The sequence below is a fragment of the Tenrec ecaudatus genome, chromosome 16, assembly GCF_050624435.1.
Source record: "Tenrec ecaudatus isolate mTenEca1 chromosome 16, mTenEca1.hap1, whole genome shotgun sequence".
NCBI lineage: Eukaryota > Metazoa > Chordata > Mammalia > Afrosoricida > Tenrecidae > Tenrec > Tenrec ecaudatus.
In genome coordinates, this window is record NC_134545.1 from 37,836,435 (window position 1) to 37,860,631 (window position 24,197).

Below are 24,197 nucleotides of genomic sequence, written 5' to 3' on the forward strand. Positions count from 1 at the left end.
TGCCTGTTTGTAAAGAAGCTCTCATATTACTTATTTGTGAGAATACACAATTTATTTCAAACTCACTATTTACATTGGTAAACTGAATAATACATATATATCACAAGGTAATAGTAAATACAGACTAATTACATGAATATAAAATACTTTATTAGCTTATATGCTTTTTATAGTTTCATAATGATTAATAAAGGACACATTTTTACTTTACCTTTGGCATATAGTTGAAGTTGGAAAATTTCTTAATATTTCTGCTTCAAACATTTGTAACTTCATATTGTTGGATGTGATAATTATTTAATACAGAATTTATAGAATTCACATGTTTTCAATACTTATCTTCAGTGACATTTTCCTCCATTAGGAAAACAACTTAAATTTATGTACTAAACATCAGCTTTTGTGCTCAAATTTTAAATTTCTCTATCTGTGCTCATATGACAACAGTATGTCAAAACTAATCTTCCTGAGACTAAATATGGTAATTTCATCATGGCATGAACTAAGTACCATGACTCTGTTATATATCTACTTTTATCATTCTACATTCAAATACCATGACTCTGTTATATATCTACTTTTATCATTCTACATTCCACCTATCATCCATCTATCTATCTATCCAGCTACTTCCCTACCAAACCTACCCACATATGTACACACTTACCTACCTACCAACTCCCTAATATTTACACTACATATATAATTTATTGAAAACCACAGGTGCCTGGGTCTAATGAAGCTCAAATTTTTATGTGTATTTCTCCGCTCGTCACCCTTATAAGAAATAATAATCTATTAATATCAAGATCCAACAGAAGCCAGGAACATTTAAAAAATGGAATCAGGCACCTTAAGAAAGTAAAAGCAGAGTGGGCTGGGAATGCAGCTCGCGAGTTGCTCTGCTCAGTGACCACATGCCTGTAATAGCATTCACTACCCACTGAAAGAGGAGAAGGAGCAGCTTCTTCCATAGACCATGGATAAAATTCATGATCTGCCCTAGGCGTCTGCAATTAACTTCCAATACATTGGTGACTTGGAATGCAGAGTCAACTAATCTTCGCCTGTTCTTTCTTTCTGCTTGGCATTTCTGACAGTCTTCCCAAGAACGTCCCGCTAATGGCGAGTGTGTTCAGCGAGCAAACGGAACACCTTCTGACGCTCAAGCGTGGTTCTCCTCGGGGACCATTAGCCTGGCCTGCAGTTGCCCGATCAAGACTGCAGTCCTAACATATGTTCTACCTTACTGAAATCTATTTTCCCCCTTTTGGGCAGCCCAGACTCCAACCTAAGTGACATGGAAATTTGATGCCGAACTTCCGTTAATCCTAAACTCTAATGGGGTGAAGCACCTGAGCAGCCACGGCTCGCTGCCTCCCTTCACTCAGATGCCTGAATCAACTCCATTCCAGATCAGTCTCAGTCTAGAAAGGAAGAATCCAATCTGCTAATCAAATGTGGTTTGATTCTGGAGGGCACAGTGCTATTTCGTAACTCCTGAGTTGGCCTGCACTTTTATCTTTAAACAATATCCAATAGGCTTTGGCAAAATTCCACTCAGTCCGATTTTCCTAATCTGATGTTTTCTTACCACCAGAACAGTGAGAGCCTTTTCACTGACACTCCATTCCCTATGAGAATATTTCAAGCATTCCACACAGGGTAGTCCAAATCGAATGCAATTAACAGCGTACATGATGTATTTAAAATCATCTCCCAAGATGTGAAGATTTACCACCCAAGCCAAAGTTTGGCTTAGTTTGAATTGATCCCTCCCCTTGTTTTCCTTTCCTCTCACTTCAAAACATCACCTCTTCAAACTGAAAAACGTAACCTTCTATAGTTTCACTGCAAGCAAAAACTATCATAAGCTGTTAATTATCGATCATGTTCCAATTATCTTTGAACCTCTTAAACAAGATAGCACTGCTACCTTGGATAAATAAGAGACCAAAAGTAGATTTGATAAATTCTGGAAGAAAATTATGAGTAGATCCTTTTGTTGTTGTTATTGGATATTTGTTTGTTAAGGAAAATGATTATCATAAGGGGCTCTATGAATCTCCATTTTGAGCTAGAGATATATTACAAGACAATATAAAGTAATGCATAATTACTTTTAATAACTCCTGTATTGATTTCTATATCCATATATTCCTTATTTTAAATATGCCTTTCTAATTCATTGCAATAGAATTGAAAGGAGATTTTTTGTGTATCCTTCAAAGTGATTTTTTTTCAAAGCTATGTATTTAATTTTTTTTTCACAACACAAACTTATCACCTTCAAAGTGTTCTACATTATACGTAATACATTTTTCAAATCTGTGATTCCATTCTTGGAAACATTTTCCAACTCATCTGTTTGGATAGTTGATAGCACTTCCCTCATTTTTGTTCCCTCACCTCTTCTATGTCATCAAATCACTGTCCTTTCATGTCCCTCTAAATTCTCAGAAACAAAAAGTAGTCACAGGGAGTGAGGTCAGGTGAGTTAGGTGCATGGGGCAAGAGAGGCATGTTGTTTTTGCCCAAAACCAGCACACTGAGATGACTGTATGAGCAGGTGCATTGTTGTGGTGGAAAAACCAGTCCCCCGTCTGCCACAAATAAAGCCGTTTTTGGTCACCTTTTATGGTTACGTTTTATGCCACCTTTTCAGAATCTCTAAGTAGAAAGTTTGATTAGCAGTCTGACCTGGTGGAAGGAACTCCAAAGGTACTAGGAGTCGACATTTGCATCCATTTGGGATGTTAAAAAACATCCAGAATGGGGTTTGTCATCATTCAATACTCCACCTTCTTTGAAATGAGAAACCCACTCAGACACTTGAGTTTTTCCCATAGCGCTGCCGTTGGAAGCTGTGTTCAACGTCACAACAGTTTCTGTGGCATTTTTACAAAGCAGGAAACAGAATTTCACACCCGCCTGCTGTTCTCTTAAATCAACCATCACGAAAAAGAGGTCCAAGAGCAGCGCTTCTCCACCTTCCTGACGCCGAGACCCTGTCACACAGGTCCCCGTGTGGTGGTGGCCCCCAACCATAACATTTTCATTGCTACTTCATCACTGTCATTTTGCTACTGTTATGTATTGGGTGCCCCTGTGAAAGGATCGTCCAAACCCAAAGTAGGTCACGGCCCAGTTTGAGAACCCTTGCTCTATAGGGATCCAGAGGAGGGCTGGTGGGTGTTACCCACTGACCTTCAAATTAGCAACACAACACTTTTCACGCAGTGTCTGGATGCTTGTGTGAAAGAAATCGATGAATGTGGTGAATTGTGAGATGATAGACAGGAAATAAATATGATGTCTAGTGATTGTGAAGTGGCTGTCAGTACAGGCTGGGCAGGCGTGCATACTAACAACCACAGCCATGGAACATGTGCTGAGACCGATGAAGGGTGTTGACTAGACCAATATGCTGTGGCTTGTTTTTATCCCTAAAACCAATTCATGGAGTGATAATTCCAATTCTTCCTCGCTTTATAGCCAAGGCTCTTATCAATCAGGAAAGTAAAAGGCATTCAGTAGACTGAGGTAAGTGCTCCTTGTACAAAGAAAAGGAAAGCTAGACAGCAGTGAACTTCTAGAAAATAGTGAGGATCAACAGAGTGACTGTCAAAATTAAAGTAAAATGAAGAAACAAAAGTGGATTTGAGAATTTATAATCACAAACAACCTATATAATTCCAAACAATTTGCACCCAATTGCAATGACCATTCTCTTTGGGGCAATAACCAGTCGTGTTCAGACATGACCGCAGTGGTGTTCAGGTGAATGCTAGGAATTACACAGAGGCAGAACTTCTCCCAGGAAGTAGTGAAAACAGATTTTATCTAAGAGCCACATTTTTACAACTACCTCATTCTACTTTGGCTGAATAAATAACTAGGGGATTACAGACCATATTGTTTTTTTAATATTCAGTACTGTGGCTGGCAAACAGCAGAGTTCTTGGATACTCTTGCACAAGTAAATGATTAGTTATATTTATTTTCCAATCTGCCAAATATCTATTGACCATTGATAAGATTATGGAATTCCCAAACTAAGGAATAATAACATCGAAAATTCTCATAACAGTGCTTTTAAATAAAGATGCAATATAATGGTATAGAACAAAAAGAGATCAGAGAGATGGATTTTCCACAGAGAATGCGAAGTAAGCATAGACTACAAGTGGATTAATTCCTGCTCTGATCACCATGTACTTGCCATTTCTGCGGTCAAACTGGAAGACAGGATTAGTCTGCATTTCTTTCAAGGATATGTTAAGAAAATGGTCAACCTATATGCTGTGAGTTCACACTGAATTAAAACATTAAGGAGAACGCTAGAGTATATGGATTAGATATCATGAACGACTACACTCTGAGTATCTAGGAAACCCAAGGAGACAAACACAAGTGGGTACTTTTCAAAGAAAGTGGATCAGTCTCACAGAATGATGTTAAATGATGTCACCATTCTCACACATTTAGACGTAACATTAAGATATTTCACCCTTATAACTGCTGATGTCAACATTTGGCAGCAGAGTCTACAAATCTGCTGGCTTTGAAGCCACACTACCTACAAGAGCAGTTCTCAACCTGAGATGCAACCCCTTTGGAGGTCAAATGACCCTTTCACAGGGGTCGCCTGATTTAAAACAGTAGCAAAATTATAGTTATGAAGTCACAACAAAAATAATTTTAAGGTTAGGGGGTCACCACAACATGAGGAAGTGTATTAAAGGGTCCCCGCATTAGGAAGAATGAGAAGCAATGACGTATGGGTCTCCAAAAGAGCTTACCATCCTCAAAAGCCACAGAGCACTTGAAATAGTTGGACTTTTTAGAACTACTTAGTAGGGTGGCATTGGCTAGTTGCCTTGGGGCAGCTCTGGCCCTGTGACCCTGGGTACAAAAGAATGTAACATTGCCCAGCCTGCACCGTGCGTACCAGAGTGCCTATGAGCTCCCTGAGGCACGCACTGTGGCAGCCTGCCCTTGAGGCCTTCCTCTTTTACTGCCCATCACTGTCCCAGGCATGACGTGCTTCTCCAGGGACTGGTCTCTCAGATGGTCTGTGCAAAGGATGTGAGGCAAGGCCTCGTCATCTTCTGTAAGGAGAACTCTGACTGTACTCACTTCAAGACAGATGTGTTTGTCCTTTCAGTCCCTGGTACTGTCAATACTCTCCCACACCATGGCTCAAGTGCATCACTTTTCTTTGGTCTTCCTTATTCAATGTCGAACGTCACTGCATAGGAGGTGATTGAAGAGACAATGCTTTGGGCCTCTAAATAATACCCTTGCTTTGCAACACTCTAAAGAGGTCTTGTGCAGCAGATTGACCTAATATAATACATATCCTTAGATCTTGATTGTGGCTTCCATGATCAAAGCAAGGAAAAGGGCAATATGAAATCCTTCATAACTTCAATCTTTTCTCCATTTATCATGATATTATGTATTAGTGCAGTTTTAAGACTTTGGGTTTTTGTTTTTTTTAATGAATTGAAATCCATACTGAAGTCTGCCATCCTTGATCTTCATCAGCAGGTGCTTCAAGTTCTCCTCGCTTTCAGCAAGCAAGGTGGGGTTGTTGTCTGTCGTTGTCGACGGTATTGTTCTGTGCCATCAGTCCACTGTGACACATAGTGAGCCTGTGCACAGCGGAACAAAACACTGCATGGTTCAGCACCACCCTCCCGATGGTTCCTGCGCCTGAGCCCATTGATGAAGCCATGGTGTCAACCAATCCACTTGGCTGAACCCCTTCCTCTTTTTTGCCACCCTTCCACTTTAGTCTTGTGACTACATGTCCAAAGCATGTAAGAGGAAGTCTTGTCATCCTTGCCTCTAAGGAGCACTCTGGTCTTACTGATTTCAATACAGAGCAGTTTGTCCTTCTCCAGCACCCCAGTTCAAATGCAAATTCAATTCAAATGCACCACTTGTCTGCCAGTTTGTCATGCTGTGGGCTCTTCTGTGTTGTTGTGATGCTGGAAGCTATGTCTTTGGTGTTTCAAATGCCAGCAGGGCCACCCCAAGCACAACTAAGGAGGGACTAGACTCCCACTCTTGAGGAAGAAGCTGCTTAAAACCTTGGACAGAGCTTCAAAGCAGGCTCACATGTTGAAAGCCTGAACAAAGGAAGCAGAACACTGTCAGATAAACTGCATGTGGATGGACCCCTCAGGTGGGAGGGCCCTCAAAATGTGACTGCAGAGGAGCTGCTTTCTTGGAGGGGAGTCCACTACGTGGAAGTGAATTGAGGAAAGCCGGCAAGAGCGGAGCATTTGCTGTCTTCATTTGCTCATGGCGCAGGACTCAAGGTAAAGCGAAACAGCTGCAACAGTCTTCTATGATTGGAACTTGGAATATGTGAAGCATAAATGTAAGAAAAGTGGAAGTGCTCAAAAATGAACTGGAATGCATGTACAACAATGCTCTAAGCATTAGTAAATGGAAATGGACTGGTATTGGCAATTTAAAAACAGAAGGTCATTTCATTTTCTACACCAGGAAAAACACAATCAAGAGGAATGGTGTGGTATTCATTGTCAGAAAGGATCTCACTACATCCATCATGAAGTACAATGCTGTTAATTACAGGATTATATCTATCCAGCTTCAAGGAAATCCAATCAATAAGCAATTATTCAAATGTATGGACCAACCACAAAAGCTAGTGATGAAGAAATTGAAGAATTCTACCACAAACTTCATTTGGAAATTGATCGCGTGCGATCAGGATGCATTGATAATTAGTGTTGATTGGAATGCAAATGTTGGAGACTGGTGGAAGAACAGTAGTTGGTAAATGAGCTGGAGATTTCATGATAGGATTTTACAAAACTAACAACTTGTTCACAGCAGGTACTTTTTTCCACAACACAAAAGGCAAGTACTGACAGCAGACCTGGTGAGCTGTGGTTGAACCTCAAGACCATCACTCAAGAGGAAAGCAGAAAGTCTTTTTAAAAGACAGGCAAGAAACAAAGGTCAAAGTGGAGGCCAGAAGGTCGGGTGGTCCCCTCGATAGCGATAGCCTCATTTCAAGGAGAACACACTCAACAAATTTCTAAATAAAGCTGAAAGGCACTTGTTAACTGTCTGCACTTGAACCAGCCAGCTTATGCCTGCAGGGACAGGTCAGTGTGAAAATTCTAGTCTCGAGGCTCTTTCTGGGTTATCATAGAAAGGCAGCTAACGGCTCACAGCTCTTTACAGTAGAACATCCTGAAAATGTGTCTCAGGCTATTTTTAACATTTCTCTGTCATAACGTGTTGCACACACCCAGGCTAATTTAGAAGCCTTCGGAATATGAATTCTTAAGCAATTGCATACAGAAAAATGATTTAAAAGGAAAGGATTTCATGGTGGCTCTTTTGAATATCCGAAGATAGGCATTTACAGTTATGACAAATAGATCATTAGAATCACCAGGCTCAACGATGTGAGAAATGTTGTGAGCCTTTGAGGGTGGCCATGAAGTTCCTGTGTGTGCTCCCTCCCTATGAATCACCACTGATAGCACCCAACAACCTGCACTGGCCACAGGGCTGAGCAGATAACTACGATACAAATTAATTTTAATCACTTTTGGTCCATGGCAGAAGACTGGAAGCATATAGCCAACAATGAATCTTACTTTGCAATAAACAATTTTATCACTTTTGGGATTTCATTAATATATAATGCTAATTCTTTTTCACACACATTCTGTTGTCTTAACAGAAGATAGCTAAGAGCATAATCATATAGGAATATTTCTCCCAAATGAGTACAATACAAGTAGCTAGAGAATTATCTTTCACTTCCTGCCTACTGGGTAAAAAAAACACATTTGAATTAGTGCTCTATTATTATTAATACTACTCATGATTCTAGAAGAAAACACAACTAAGAAAGAATAATGTTTAGGCTTTGGCCATCTAGGAAAGGGTAGGGATTGAAGAGAGAACTCCAGAATTACATGTTTTCCATAAAATTTGCATTTGCAAAGCACTAAGAAGTGTCAGAAGGATGCAGTAATCCCAGAGTTGTCTTTGGACAATCCTACTTAACTGCGGTGAAGTGTCTGCTGCAATGATTGCAAACTGAGGAAACTGGGAAAGATTTCGACCTGGCAGTGTTTTGTACAAAATGTGTCTAAGCCATCTATTCTCAATTTCATTCCTGAAAGGGCAGCATTTCTACAAAGTTAAGCAGTCACCTATCAACCTAAAACCAGTGGCTGTTCCTCTGATCTGGCTCAGAGTTTTGTGTTTTCAAGCACATCCTCTGACTTTTCACTTTTGCAATACGTAAAGAGATGATCACCACATGTTTCATCTGGCAAACTTTAAACCAAAGACTGGAGACCCATCAGAAAACAAAGAAGACCCTTTAATAAAATACATGTTGGTAAAAACCCAATAAGGAGATTTAAAGCAGATTCAGTGAGATTATTATAATCCAGTTTGCAAAAATATTAAGGCTATATTTGCAATGCTGTTACAATTCCTGAAACCAGGATTTAGATAAAAAATAAAATAAAACTGAAAGGCAGATTTTGAATGTTCTCAAAATGTGCTTCTTTATGAGCCATTTTATTGTCAGTGTCTAATTCACTGAATTTCCAGTTTCTCTAATATGACACAAATTTATAAGCGATGAAACAAGACAATAAAACTATAGTTATTAATTTTTAAATTATACATTCATCAAACATGTATTAAACACTACTGATGACTGCTAGCTAATATTTAGGGCACTACTAAGAGTGGCAGGAATAATCTCTAGACACATGTCCTTGTGTGTTATTACTGAAACAACTACTCTCAAAACCAAACTCAATGTCACAGAGCCATTTTTAATTTATAATGACCTTATACAATGGGGTAGAATTGCCTCCTTGGGTTTCCCAGGCTGTTGCCCTCGTCTTTCTCCAGAAGAGCAGCTAGGAGTTTCAAACTGATAGCTTTGTGGTTAGCAGCCAAACATGTAGCCACTATACCAGAGGGCTCTCTTCATCTTTAATTAAGTTTGCAGATTAAAGATTAATCATGGCCTAACAAAAGTTGAGAAAGCACGTTGTGCTGAAAAAAAAAATCATAGCATTGTGAATGAGGGGGAGTGCAGAGTGGGGACCCAGGGCCCATCTGGGGGAGATTGGATGTCTCCTAGCAGAAGGGCTGTGGGGACGTGACGAGCCAGTCAGAGTGTAGTATAGCAAAGGTGAAACATACAATTTTCCTTTAATTCTTAAATGCTTCCCCTCCCCCCACTATCATGATCCCAATTTTACCTTACCTGGATCGGAGAATGTATACTGTCACAGATAGGAACTGAAAATACAGGGAATCCAGGACAGATGACCCCCTTAGGATCAGTGGTAAGAGTGGCAATATTGGCAGGATAAAGGGAAGATGAGGGAGAAGTGGGGAAGAGATGACAAGGTCTACCTATAACCTCCTCCCTGGAGGACGGACAGCGGAGAACTAGGTGAGGGAGATGTGGGATGGTGTAAGATAAGATAAACTATTAATTATTTATAAATTATCAAGGGTTCAGGGGGAGGGGAAGCAGGGAGGACGGGGAAAAATGAGGAGCTGATACCAAGGGCTCAACTAGAAAGCAGATGTTTTGAGAATGATGATGGCAACATATGTACGAATGTGTTGGACACAAATGATGTATGTACGGATTGTGAAAAGAGTTGTATGAGCCCCTAATAAAATGATTTTAAAAAATTAAAAACAGCTATCCCTTGGAAAACTAATGTATGTAATGAGAGTTTCTAACATCCAATAAAAGTATCACTGTTACTCTCTAAAAGTGTTATAATATTAAAAGTTGCTATAAATTATGTATTCTGCATAATCGAAATATGTATCTAGGCAGTGACTAAATGCTGGCAGCCCATGGGTTATGAAGGACACCATCTCTTAATGGTGTCTTTAAAATTCCCAGGTCAATCGGAGCAGGCGCACCGGTCCGTATTTAGCTGTCCAAGGGAAAGCTATAAGCTTCCTTCATGATTAAAGAGCTGCCAGTGCAACAAGTGAAGGCGATGAGATAAAGCATTTCAGTGCAATTGGGGCTGGTTTACTCGTTTCAAAATGAGGGCATTTACGTAGTTAAAGGGCAAGGAGTTGTTTTACAGGCTGGATGATCATAATCGAGGGTCTTCCTGTATATCAATAAACTAACTGCTCATGGTGAAGATGATGATGGCAACAACAGTGAGGATTACAATGAAGACAATTAGGGAGATTTACCTCGGGATCTTCCAGCGTCTCAACATACATGGCACCCAAAGCAATATACATGAAGAAAGCAGGAGGTGAGTAAGAAGCCAGGAAAGAAAAGCTGCTGACAGTTATGGCTGGGTAGTTCACATACCAGCAGCATCATTCAAGGTGAACAGTTTTCAGTGGAGCTTCCAGACTAAGACCAACTAAGAACAAAGTGAAGGCTATTCACTTCAGAGTTATTAGGAACGTAAAATGTCATGAACAGTCATGGAACACTGGCAACTATGCGGAAAAACGATGAACAGCAAGAGATCATGGTGAGCTATAGTGCAGGAAGGTAAGCCCCTCAAGTCAGAAGGCAATCCGTACACAGCTGATGGAGAGCTGCCACCTCAACTTAGAGCTGCACATGAGGAGGGGGAGGTAAACACGAGTGAGGACTACGGGGCACGTCGCTGTGCTCTTGGGAAAGCCGCACGCGGACCAATGGCCATCATCTGAACAGAACGAGAGAAGACGCAATCATTTAGAATCAGGGCAGGTGAGCACAAGGGCTGTAATCTTTCAGCATCCTTGTTGAATCTGCGTGCTGGGAGATAACAGGAGAAAGTGGATTGCATACAGAGGAATGAAGTATTTGGATTGGAGGAAAGCTTGCTAGCAACCTATGATCGGCGGTTGACACAACCTTGCTTGCTGCAAGTGAGGAGGATGGGAGCACTTGCTGATGAAGATTAAGGACTGCAGTCTTTTGTGTGGATGACAAATTAATGTAAAGAAAAAACAAACCATCACAATTGGACCAATAGACATTATCCTGATAAATGTAGAGATGGTGATTTTGTTAAGAATTTCATCTTGCTTGGATCCACAGCAATTTTTATGGAAGCAGCAGTCAAAACAAGTAAAACATTGTACTGCACTGGGCGAATCTCCTGTCCCTAGTCCCCTTAAAATGGTGGACATGCAAGGCCATCTCGTTCAGGGCTAAGGTGTTCCTAACTGAAGCTGTGGCAATTTCAACAGATTCTTATGCAGGTGAGAGTTATCTACCCAGTAATAAATAATACAGAAGAATAGATACATTTGAATACAGTGCTGGTGAGGACTATTGAAAAGTGCGATGGACTGCCAAGAGAACCAACACATCAATCTTAAAAGTATGCCCTCTAGATGCAAGCATGATCAGACTTCATTGTACATACTTTGAACACGTGATCAGGATAAACCAATTTGTGGAGAAGGACATCTATTTGGTGAAGTCTGAGGGCACTGACAAAGATGAGAAGCCCGATGGAGTGACAAAGTGGCAGCAACAAAGGGTCCCAACCTAACAAGCACTGTGATTCTGGTGCACAGTGTCGCTGTGAGCAGGAAGCAATTCGATTGTACCGAGCAACAACTAAAAGCGATCTCTGGATGGCTTTAGACTATGAACAAATTTTCCAAATAATTTTCATGTATTTTAAAATATGTTATTAAATACCATAGGTCAATGAAGCATTAATATACACATATTTTTGAAAACTGTGCTCAGAGCATGTGAATAAGTTTAAATAGCCAGCCCTTTTGTTATTACTGATTCCTATTTCATTTTCTTCGAATTTTCAGTTTTTATCAAACACTAAGCTCAAAAATATTTTTTAATAAATCACTTTATTGGATGCTCATACAACTCTTATCCGAATCCATCCATCCATCCATCCATCCATTGTGTCAAGCACATTTGTACATGTGTTGCTATCATCATTCTCAAAACATTTTCTTTCTACTTGAGCCCTTGGTATCAGCTTCTTGTTTTTTTCGCCTCCCTCCCCCCACTCTCCCTTCCATACCCTTCATAATATATATTTTTTCATGTCTTACACTGTCCCATGTCTCCCTTCACTCACTTTTTCAGTTGTCCATGCCCTAGGGAGGGGGTTATATTTAGATCAGCTATCTAGACACCACTTCCATTTCTAAGAAATTTTAAATCTCCACTTTACACAAGGGATAGCATGAATCACTCTCCTGCCACAAGCCATCTACTTTATAAATGTGTTTGCTCCCACTTACCTGTGTTTAATCTTTTAATGGATCCCCATGGTAAACTTTTATTCTCTTAATATGCTATCTTCCTTAAACTTTGCAGACCAAACTATATATTATGTATTTTAAAAGAACGTCGCATTAAGAGTGCCATAAGTTATCACTGTCTGTGCAGAAATAAGTGACATTTACTCAATGATTTTGTAATACTTATCCAAAGCATTTCTATATTGAATATTCTACTTAGCTACTGAATATCTTCCCTAGTAGACTGTGAGTTGAGCGTCTTGAGAAGAGTGAATCTGTCTTACTCGTTGGCATACCTTCCCAATCTAAAATATTGCCTCCAAAAATAAAAGAAACTAAACCAAATAAAACAATGATCAAAATATTTAGGTATTTTATCGCTGATTTCAAAGATCGAGACATAATATAATCTGATTTGGAAGTAACTGAGTAATTGTTTACCTATACACAAGCAAGCACAACTGGGCTGTGATAAGTGTGTAAAGAGAACAATTCCCTCTGTAACATATCGAAATAAGAACGTTACTCTCCATACAGTATTTCATACATCCCATGCATATTCAGTCAAAGTCAAAATAGAGTTTTAATGTAATATGCCAAACTGATTACAAAATTGCTAATAAGAGAAAAACTGTCAGGTTTCAAAGAAGAGCAACAGGAAATGCTTACCAATGATGCCATCCTATACAGTAATGTAAAGAGAACCACACAGTATGGGAGCCAAACAACAACAAAAACAAAGCCCAAAAGAATACCAACAGACCAATGACAATCCCCTGTAAATAGTAAGATATTATATAAAATTACCAAATAAAAGTGCTTAAAATTAATTAAAATAACTGGTTATGAGTGTGTTAATGCTAAAGGAAATTAGATCTACATTTTATCCCGTATAATAAAAGAGAAGAAAGAGTTGACGAATTGTATTGCAAACTAAAGTAACAACTGAAGTACAAAGATATTCTAAATTCTTAGGGGAGCCTTCTATGGACAGTAGACCTAGAGAGCCACAAAAGGAATAGTTTGACAATTTTGAACATTCTTTGAATGTAAACTACCCAACAAAGTTAAAATAAAGAAATCAACATAGTACTGTGAAAACATCCAATAAAATGTAGCCTAGAAAAAGGATTAACATCCCAGATACCCACAACAATGAAAATAAAGTAGGATAAAAGAAAAAACCCTTTGTTGATTTTCTATTATGCTTTAATCCTTCATTAATCAGAAAACACTTCACAGAATAAAAATCAAAATTCACAAATACATTTGGAAGGATGCATAATCACATTTGCTAAACGTTAAAAACTTAAAAGTATTTATACTACCTATTGTATTCGCTTTGAGTTGTGAGGGAATTGGAATTTTTAGGTGCGTGGTTGATGAACCTTTACACTGGTAGAATCTCTTGGAATGTATCAAAGTGTTTATACATTTTGTATCAAATATTCCACTTACAATAACAAATTAATAAGTCATTTTTATAGTAAAAGATTGTTCAAAATATTCACTGCAGTCATGATTATAGTACTGAAAAATTAGAATCAAACTCTCCAGACATATTTTTACAAATGAGAGTAGAGAACGAATGCTTTCATATGTAAATATTAAACCCTGTGAAAATACAAAGAATGAATGAGCATATAGTATTAGTACTTTCACATCTGAGGAGGGTTAAATGAGTATGGAGCAAGAGCAAAAGAAGGTTTTCATACTATATTTATGTTTTGTTTTAGTCTTGACAATTAGAAAGCGTTCAGTGGTTACTTATATATTTTAATATACCCATAAATAAGAATACCTAGAGCAGTTTACTGAAAAGAGTTGCATAGAAGTCGATCCTTTCAACAATCAATGACTGATTAATTCAACAACACACACAAATACAACATTGCACTATGGATTGGAGTAGCAAACAGTAGTATAAGGATGAGATAATGCACTATCCTCAGGATAAGGCTACACTCATCTAACTCACTCTAACCCACTGCAACCCAGTCAATGCAGACCCACAGCGAGTCTATAGGGCAGCGTAGAACGGTCCCTTTGAGTTTCAAAGACTGTAACTTTTTTTTAATTACTTTTATTGGGGGCTCTTACATCTCTGATCACAATCCATACAATCATCTATTGTGTCGAGCCCATTTGCACAGATGCTGCCATCCTCATTTTCAAAGCATTTTCTTTCTACTTGAGCCCTTCATATCAGCTCCTCATTTTTCTCCCTCCCCCCCTACCCACCACCCTCCTGAACTCTTGATGAGTTATATATTATTATTTTCATATCTTAAATCTTCCTCTGTTGCCCCTCACCCAGTTTTCTGTTGTTCGTCCCCATGGGAGGGGGTTTATGTTGATCCTTGTGATCGATTTCTCCTTTCTCCCCTCACCTTCCCCTTATCCTCCTGGTATCTCTATTCTCATTGTTGGCCCAGAGGGGTTTATGGATTCCCTGTGTTGCAGGCTCTTATATGTAGCACTGTGCATGTTTTGGTCTAATCCGATTTGTAAGGTAGAATTGAGGTCATGATAGTGTGGGGGAAGGAAGCATTAAAGAATTAGAGGAAAGTTGTGTGTTTCAATGGTGCTCTACTGCACTGGCTCATCTCTTCCTTGTGACCCCTTCTGTGAGGGGATGTCCAATTGTCTACCTACGGGCTTTGGGTCTCTACTTCTCCCCCCAACCCCCCACTCCCATTCACATTGAGTATAATTTTGTTCTGGGTCTTAGATGCCTAATACCTGATCCTTTTGACACATCATGATCGCACAGGCTGGTGTGTTTCTTCCATGTGGGCTTTGTGGCTTCTCAACTATATGACCACTTGTTTATCTTCAAGCTTTTAAGACCCCAGATGGTATATCATTTGATACCCGGGCACCATCAGCTTTCTTCACCACATTTGCTTATGCACTCATTTTGTCTTCAGTGATTTTGTTGGGAAGGTGAGCATCACAGAATGCCAGATTATTAGAAAAAAAATGTTCCTGTATTGAGGGAGTACTTGAGTCGAGGCCCGATGTCCATCTACAACCTTAATTCTTAACATATAGATATATGTACATAGATCTATTCCCCTCTCATTATATATTTACATATGTACATGCCTGTATTTAGACATCTATAAATGTTCTTTGCGCCTCCTGGTTCTTTCCTCTATTTCCTTTTACGTTCCTCTTGTCCCACCATCATGTTCATGTTAGGCCTTCATTTGGGTTTAGTAATCCTTGCTGCTACATTGCCCTTGGTTAGGGCCCACTAGGCATCTGAAGTCTTTCTCTCCATTGATTTTAGTTCACTTCTTGTTCTCTTATCCCTGGGTTGGTATCTCATCCCCTTCCTTTCTCCCACCTCCCTTTCTCCAGTATCCCTCCAGAATCATCAGTCCATTCTTATCTTCTCCGAATTGTTTATCCCACCTATCTTATTTAGATAGAAGACATGCAGAGACATTAATAAGCACAAAAACCAGGCAAAGCCAAAAGAGACAACAAAGGAAGTCAAAATCAACAAAACAATAAAATAACCAAAACCAAAAAGAAAGCCACTGATAAAAATGGAAAAGCCTCTAAATAGTTCAAGGTCTCTTTGCTAGCCTTTAAGAGTGCTTTCTAGTCAAGTCTGATGGGGTCTCACATTCTGTCTCCAAAGTCTATTTTTTGTATTCACTGGAGATTTCACCACTTTGTTCCCCTTGCTACTCTGTTGCATGCCTTCGGTGTTTCCCTCCAGGGTGATGGGGTCAGACTGGCACATGCACTGTGTCTGCAGTGTTGTCCCCCTTAGCGCTATGGCTCAGTGAGGGACGTTGTGCCTCATAGTGGGGCCAGCCCTATGGTCCTCTCTGTGCATTGTCTGATCTGTGCAGAAATATCGTCCTTGGGGCTTGCTGGGCCAGGATGAGTTCCCCTCCCTCTCCATCCCTTTTCCTTTCTCCTGTGTGCTCTAATCAGATGTGCCCCTCTCCCCAGGCTGTAGGAGAGAGACCAGTCTTCAACCCCATGTGCCAAGATGTGACTACAACAGACCGGCATGTACCAGGGAACCGATAGACAGGTGTGCGGGGCCAGCCCCAAACCCAACTATGTGGACACCCCCACCCCTTCGCTAGAAGAATGCACTTCAGAGGACAGCACTGAGACTGTAACTCTTGACAGGAATTGAAAGCCTCATCTTTCAATCCTGTGTAGAAGTTGGTGATTTCAAACTGCTGACCTTTCAGATTTCAGACCAACAGGTAAGCACTATGTCATCAGTGCTCCTCTACCAAGCATGTTGCCAGTTCACACGAAGTATATAGAACAATACAGAATTACCCCCTAGGATTTCCAATTGGCAAATCTGTCTCTCTCTCTCTCTCTCTCTCTCTCTCTCACACACACACACACACACACACACACACACACACACACACACAAACACACACTGGACTTGCTAAAAAAAATACCTATTCTTGCTGGGGAGGGTAGACAAGGCTTTTTTTTTAAAGTAGAACCATTTTTTAAATGAATACTTATATCTTCAATTGACTAAGCAAACGGGGATTTAAGAATTTTCAAATACTGGGCAAAATTCCTATGATTTGGGGTCAGAACAACTGCTGCTCAATTGTTTGAGGTTATCCCCCATCCCTAACTTAAGAGCTGCCCAATTTTTGCTGAGCTGAGTGACTTTTAACCTTGATTTCTCAGCTATACAATTTTGATAGTGACCAGTTCATGAAGTGCTTTTACTGAGAAGTATGAATGAGATCCTTCGAGAATTTCATGAATATTTGCTATCTTCTACTCAGTCTCTTTAAACATGCTTAATGGAGCAGGATGTAGTCAGACTCCAAAGGTTGACAATAGATTAAATAACATAATTAGAGAATTTACTAGCATATACTAAAATATGTATGTCCTGCAAGTCCAAGTAAATGCAAAACATTTCCCCAATTAAATCTGAGTTTGGATTTCTTGTGGTTAGTGCCTCAGAGTTAATTCCAACTCGTAGTGACAAGCACAACAGAAAGAAACACTGCGCACTCTTACAACCTTTCCTGTGTGGGATCATTGCAACCATTTTGGCAATGAAACCCCACACCAAACTCACTGCCATCGAGTTGATGGCGACTCAGAGCAACCCTATAGGACAAGATGGAACCGTGCCTGGAGGTTTCTGAGACTCGAACACAGTGGTGCTCCACCTTCCTAATGCTGTGATCCTGTCACACAGTTCCTCATGGGGGAGTGACCCCCCAACCACAGAATTCTTTTCTTTTCTTTAAAAAAAAAAAAAAAACCAACATTTTATTAGGGGCTCATACAACTCTTTTTAAAATTTTTCTCAGTTTTATTTATTGATCTTTCTTTTTTTCTTTTTTTACATTTTATTAGGGACTCATACAACTCTTATCACAATCCATACGTATACATACATCAATTGTATAAAGCACATTCATACATTCCCTGCCCCAATCATTCTCAAAGCATTTGCTCTCCACTTAAGCCCTTTGCATCAGGTCCTCTCATAGAATTATTTTCATTGCCACTTCATCACTGTCATTTTGCTACTGTTTTGAATCAGGAGACCTCTGTGAAAGGGCCGTTCCACCCCCACAGGAGTTGCGACCCACAGGTTGAGAACCACTGCTTTAATTCTTCTTGGGAGTATTAAGTCCCAGCTTTCACTCCAGGAGCAGATGGTGATTTCTGGCTGCTGGCTTTACCATTAGCAGGCTGATGAGTGATTACTATGCCACCAGGGCTCCTCGGAGGAGACATTTTGTTCCTGCCAAAGCACTAGCTACTTTGGATTGAAGGTCAGTAATTCTCCCAGATAATCTCAGCGGTGGGCAACTGTGAAATGTTCTAGCAGCTCCTCTGATGCCAGACAGGAACTTGGGTTCATTTTCACAGTTGGAGTTCCCACCTGTAGAAGAGTAAGTACCCAAGTGGTGCAAATAGGAAGCGTTCAGCTACTAACCCAAAGGTTGGTGGATCAAATTTATCCGGAACTTTCTGAGAAGAAGGCCTGGCTATCTGCTTTCCAATGGTACCAGCCTTGAAATATTGATGGAGTAATTTCACTCTGCACATGAGTACCTTTTTCTTTTTCACTCACTCTTAACTGTGGACTAGCCCCTCCTGATGACACGTTCAAAGTACTTGACGTAAGTCTCACCAGCCTTACCTTGAAGAAGCATTTGGTCTGTACTGTTTCAAAGACAGTCTGGTCACTTTTTCTGGCAACCCAGGTAAATACAATATTCTTTGTCAATACCATATTCAAATGACTCATTATTCTCCAGTCTGTGTCCATCTTTCTCATGCACATGAAGAGATTGAAAATATCATGACTTTGATAAGGCACACTTTAATCCTGCAAGTGACATCTTTGCTCTTTAACATATTAAATAATCCTTTTACAGATTTAATTGATGTCTCGATTGCTTCTTTGCATGAGTGTAATTGTGGTATCAAATAAAACAAAATGCTTCACAATTTCAATTCTCCCCACCACCGCCTTCCATTTATCATGATGTCCCTATTAGTTCAGTTGTATTTATTTTTCATTAGGCAGAATTGTGAGGATTTATTTTTTCCTTACGGAGAAGTACAATCCATGCTGAATGCTGTAGCCTTTTATCTTAATCAGTAAATGCTTCAGGTCCTCTTGACTGCTGGCAAGCAAGGTGTGCCATCTGCATATGGAAAGTTGTTTATGAGCCTTTTTACAATCATGATGGTGCGTTCTTCTTGCAGTCTGGCTTCTGGGATCATTTTTCTCAGCATCCCCTTGATTGCCCAGTGACTGCTTCTGGGTCTTTCTATAGGCTCTGCATGAGAGCTATTAAGTATTCTTTGTAGAGTAATCCATAGGGTGTTTTGGGATACACAATCAAATGCCTGTGCATTGTCAACAAAACGCATCCATCTGATATCTACAATCATATAGTTCATCTCACATCCTCTTCTCAATCCAGCTTGAATTTCTGTCTTTTCTCTATGTATTGTTATAACTATTTTAAACTTATTATCAGCAAAAATTTACTTTCATGTGATATTATGATTTTGTTTTAATAATTTACACAACATATTAGGCCACTTTTCTTTGGAATGAGCAAATACATGAATTTCTTCCAGTTGGTTGATGGGGTAGCTGTTTCCTATAATACTTGACATGGATGAGGGAGTGTTTCCAGCTTATGGCTAGTTATTGAAATATCTCAATTGCTATTCTGTCCGTTCCTGAATCTTTTTTTTCTTCAATATTTTCAGTGAAGCTTGGGCTTCTTCCTGTTATACTATAGGTTCTTGATTAAGATGCTACCTCTAAAATGGTTGAATGTGACCAAATTTTTGGGTACAGTAACTGTGATTCTTTCATTCTTATTTTAATACTTCCTGCATTATTAAGCATATTTTCCATAGAATCCTTTGGTATTTTCGCTCAAGGCTTGAGTTTTTTCCTTATTTATTTCATTTTGAAAAATGCTGCATGTTGTTCTGTGTAGGATTTCTAACTGAATGTTCATGCATATTCATCATAATGCTTCACTTGTCTTCTTGAGCGAGCCTATAAAACTTTCAAGTCAGCTTTTACTTTGTCTTTAATTTTTCCATTTGCTTTAGTTGCTCTATGATCAATAAATAGCAAGGTTCAGAGTCCCTTCTGACATCTACTTTGATGTCTTCTATCTTTCCTGTCTTTTTAATGACCTTTTGCTCCCTTCATCTATGATGCTCATGATGTCATCCCAGAATCATCTAGTCTTTTATCATTAATGATCAGGCAATGCTGCAAGGCTATTATTGAGATATTCTCTAAATTCAGGTGGGATATACTCACCTGAATACTCTTATATTTTTATCCTACTAGACTTGTTCTCATCTTTTTCAGTTTCAATTTGAACTTGCACAATAGCAATTGATGGTCTGTTCCATAGTTTGCCTTGTTCTAATTCTGGATAAGGATACGGAGCTTCCCTATCTGCCTTTCCACACATTGAGGAGATTTGATTCTTGGGTGTTACATCCATGTGGCTTTGTTTACAACTACATATGTTAAAATGAAGGTATCTCATGATCATTTTAAAAATTCATAATTATTGCTCTAATAACATTTGCATATTCCCTGGTGAATTTTAATAAATGAGAATAAAATGGTTTGTTTCAAGTGTTTAAGACTTCCAAAATTAAAATGGAAAGCAATGTTCTGACTCAGTCAACAAGGAATATAAATTAGGGGATATATTTCTAATAATATTCTAACAGACAGACAAAGGTTATAAATATTTTAAATATTACATTTAAAATTAACATGTTAATGTGAATGAGTGAAAAATATTCACATATTTTCCATTTTCTTTTGCTCTCTGTCTTTAAAATATCACTACTTGTTTTCTCATAAGCATTCTAAAACTTTCAGAATACGAGAAGGTACCCACTAAAGGGAAAAAATAAATGGAATTTATTTTTCAAAACTATAAATTTAAAATTTTTAAATAAAACAACCTTTATCACCTTCAAAGTACTCTCCATTACCCTTAACACATTTGTCATATTTGTGATTCTATTCTTGGAAACATTAAAAGTCATCTGTTCGGATGGCTGACAGTACCTCCCTCATTATTTTCTTCACCTTCTGTGTCGTCAAATTGCTGTCCTTTCATGTCCCTCTGGATTCACGGACATAAAAAGAAGGTGCACAGAGTGAGGTCAGGTGAGTTAAGATGCATGGGGCCAGAGGGGCATGCTGTTTTTTCACCCCAAATTGGCACACTGAGATGGCTACCTGAGCAGGTGCATTGTTGTGGTGGCAGAACCAGAGTCCCATCTGCCACAAATAAGGTCTTTTTTGTGGCACAGTTACTCTATCATTTCAGAACCTCTAAATAGAAAGCTTGATTAATAATCTGACCTGGTGGAAGGAACTCCAAGTGGATTATGAGTCAACATTTTTGTCTTTTTGAGATGTCGACGGATGTCTAGAATGAGTTTTATCATCAATCGGCATTTTACCTTTCTTGAAATAAGAAAAGCATTCATACACTTGAGTTTCTGAAGCATATTTTCCAGGCAGGAAATAAAATTTCACAACTGCATCCTGGTCTCTTAAATTGGCCAAAAGAAAAACTGATTTCCAGTGATATTACTTCTACAAAAAAAAAAAAAAAATCACTGAGACCAGAAAGAACTTTCCCAGGTGACGCCACTGGGTGCGCTAAGAGCAAGTTACTCACCTACCAAGAAAAATGCATAGTGTGAAAGTTATGCCCAGTGGGGCTTTTTTCTCCATTTGGGGTGCGGGGGTTCCCCCTCTTTATAGAAATGTCTTTTTAAAGTCCTTCAGTTTTCTAAAGTAAACTTCCCTTTTATTAAAATAAATGGCATTGCTGTTGAAGTGTAGACTCTTGTCCTTTTTAACAGTATGGGTTCGACCGTCCTACAAGTTGGATGCACACATGTGCCCTGCTAATTGCTAGCAGCGTTACGTGGTCAGGTTCAACGACTTCTCTGATCCTCAGCTTCCTTATTTATAAAACAGTAACAGGATCATTCGACATATAAAAAACAAACTTTTGAAAGGCAAGGATGTTACTTTGAGGACTAAGGTGCCATGGTCTTTTCAATTACCTCACACGCATGTGACCATGATAAGTTGGACACTGAATAAGGAAGACTGAAGAAGAGTCAACACATTTGAATCATGGTGCTGGCAAGAAAATATTGAGAATACAATGCATGTGAAGTGAATAAACCAATCTGTCTCAGAAGATGGGCAGCCATAATGCTGCTTGAACTTCATCTCATTTACTATGGGCATGATGGAGACCCGCCCCTAGAAAGGAATAGCACACTTGGTAAAGCAGAGGAGCAGAGACAAAGACGTCTTGACGCTGTGGTGCAACAATAGGACTGGACATAAGAACAGAGGGGGAGCGCGGCACGGGACTGGCATGTTGTGTCCTGTTTTACATGGGGTAACTGTACGTCAGAGCAGACATAAGGGCACCGACAGCAGCAACAACCAATCCTACATATTTCATAAGGCTTTATCAATTATTCATTAAATGAATAACTGTACACAGATTTGTGTCTGGTGCCTTTTAAGTTTCAGGTAATTGTTAGTTCATGATATAAGTTTTCTTCTAGCTACTTTAACTTTCTGTGGTAATCTATTGCACTACTTGCTTGTCTTGATTTTCTCTGGGTGAAATATTGGAGTAAGTGTATGCTCATTGACTTTCTGGATTTTTTGGAACTTCTATGTCGACTTAATCTTTCCACTGTATCTAAAACATACTTTAAAGTCTTTACATCATACTTTCAAGCAAAAAATACCTCTTAATCATTATTTTCACACATCGGTATCTAAGGAGATCCTCTCAATCTCTATTATTTCTAAATGTTTGCCCAATAAGTTGATGCTGTAATATGGAATAATTCTTAATTACCTGGTTGTAAGCAAAAAATGCTTCTAATTAAACAACTGTTTTGAATAAATACAACTGTATTAGACATTTTATTGCTGCTAAATGATCCTTAGTCTTAGCATTCTGTGAGCAGCTATTTTTGAACCTGAAGTTCCACCCAAAATGAGGCACTGACATCAAGTAACAGAAAATATTGATACTGGTTCTTGGCTTCTTTAACAAGGAAACAGCAAAGGCCAGATATAAATTTCTTTTAAAAGAATCACTGAAAGTCCTTTACCTTTTTTTAAATGAGGTTTTCATTATATATATTATTATTTATTTAATGAGTGCTGTTTTCTGAAACCTGATTCCAAGCTTTGATTTTGCCTCTATCAAAGTAATTATCTGGGATCGATATTTAGACTCATTGGTTTTGATTAAATACAAAGCTCTAGGGAACTATATGCTTTTTAACATGCAGAAGAAAGTTGCTATGTGATGGGATGTGCACACTGTGAAAGCAGTTTAATGCCCTGTTATGAGACAGTGCCTAATGCACGAGACATCTCTAGGTGGTTTTCAAAGTATCATAGGAGAATTAACATAACGAATAATGACAAACACTTAAGTTAAGAGAACCACTGTGTCCTAATCTGTAGCTTGTAAAATCAAATTAGTAAATTAAAATTTGCATATGAAGCAGTACAAACAATTCAGAACTGAGCTGTTTTACTAGTTCGTCTCCAAACTGAATAAATCACTTGGGTTTATTTTCAAATTATTTAATTTAAATAATTTTATTTAATTATGCAAAGCATAATTTACTTTAATAATATAACAAATTATGAAAAATATCAATGAAAATGCTACTATAAGATTGTTATGACTCTTTTCTTGAGATGTTTAATCTGCATTTTTAATCAAAATTTGGAACTACCTGTTTCTGAAAGCAATAGCTTTTCATAATGCACCACATTTTAAAAAGATATACTAATCTATGTAAGAGAAAAAAACTGCTAACACTGAAAAGTGTAGTCTATCAAACATTAAATATGGTGCAATGGCCATTTTGTAGAGTTAATTAGTGAAATGGTGAAGCAATTATTAATCTCCAGAGTGGTCAATCGAATTTTCAGTAGAAATTGATCAAGCTTCTTCTGACTCAGAAACACCCTATGGCTAACTATTGATCAAGATTATATGATTATAATTCATATCCCACCCCCAGAGCACATGAAACAAATTATTTCAAAAGATTACTCAAAACATACACGCGATTGAGTTTAATAGAGAAAGTCTCACTAGTGTGAGTCTTGATTGGGTAGTTGCATAGGAAAACACACCTACCTGGCTAGGCTGAAGGCATCATCGATCAAACCTGCTCGGTTACTGACTGAGAGAACCTATGAGGCCAACCAGAAAAATATTGTCCTGGTTAGAAATTTAGAATTAAAATCCAGGGTTCACATCTGAAAACGGATCTTAAAGAGAAAATCCAGA

General features: G+C 38.8%; 1 protein-coding gene across 4 annotated transcripts in view; it reads right to left on the bottom strand.

Annotated features, from left to right (window-relative positions):
• LOC142428872 (thyrotropin-releasing hormone-degrading ectoenzyme-like) overlaps positions 1–24,197 on the bottom strand; it is a 277,081-nt gene that overhangs the window by 100,820 nt on the left and 152,064 nt on the right. For all 4 annotated transcript variants that reach the window (XM_075533765.1, XM_075533768.1, XM_075533767.1 and 1 more), the window contains exon 7: positions 24,045–24,100. In XM_075533765.1, the coding sequence (XP_075389880.1) occupies positions 24,045–24,100 (56 nt within the window). The remainder of the gene's footprint in view (positions 1–24,044; positions 24,101–24,197) is intronic.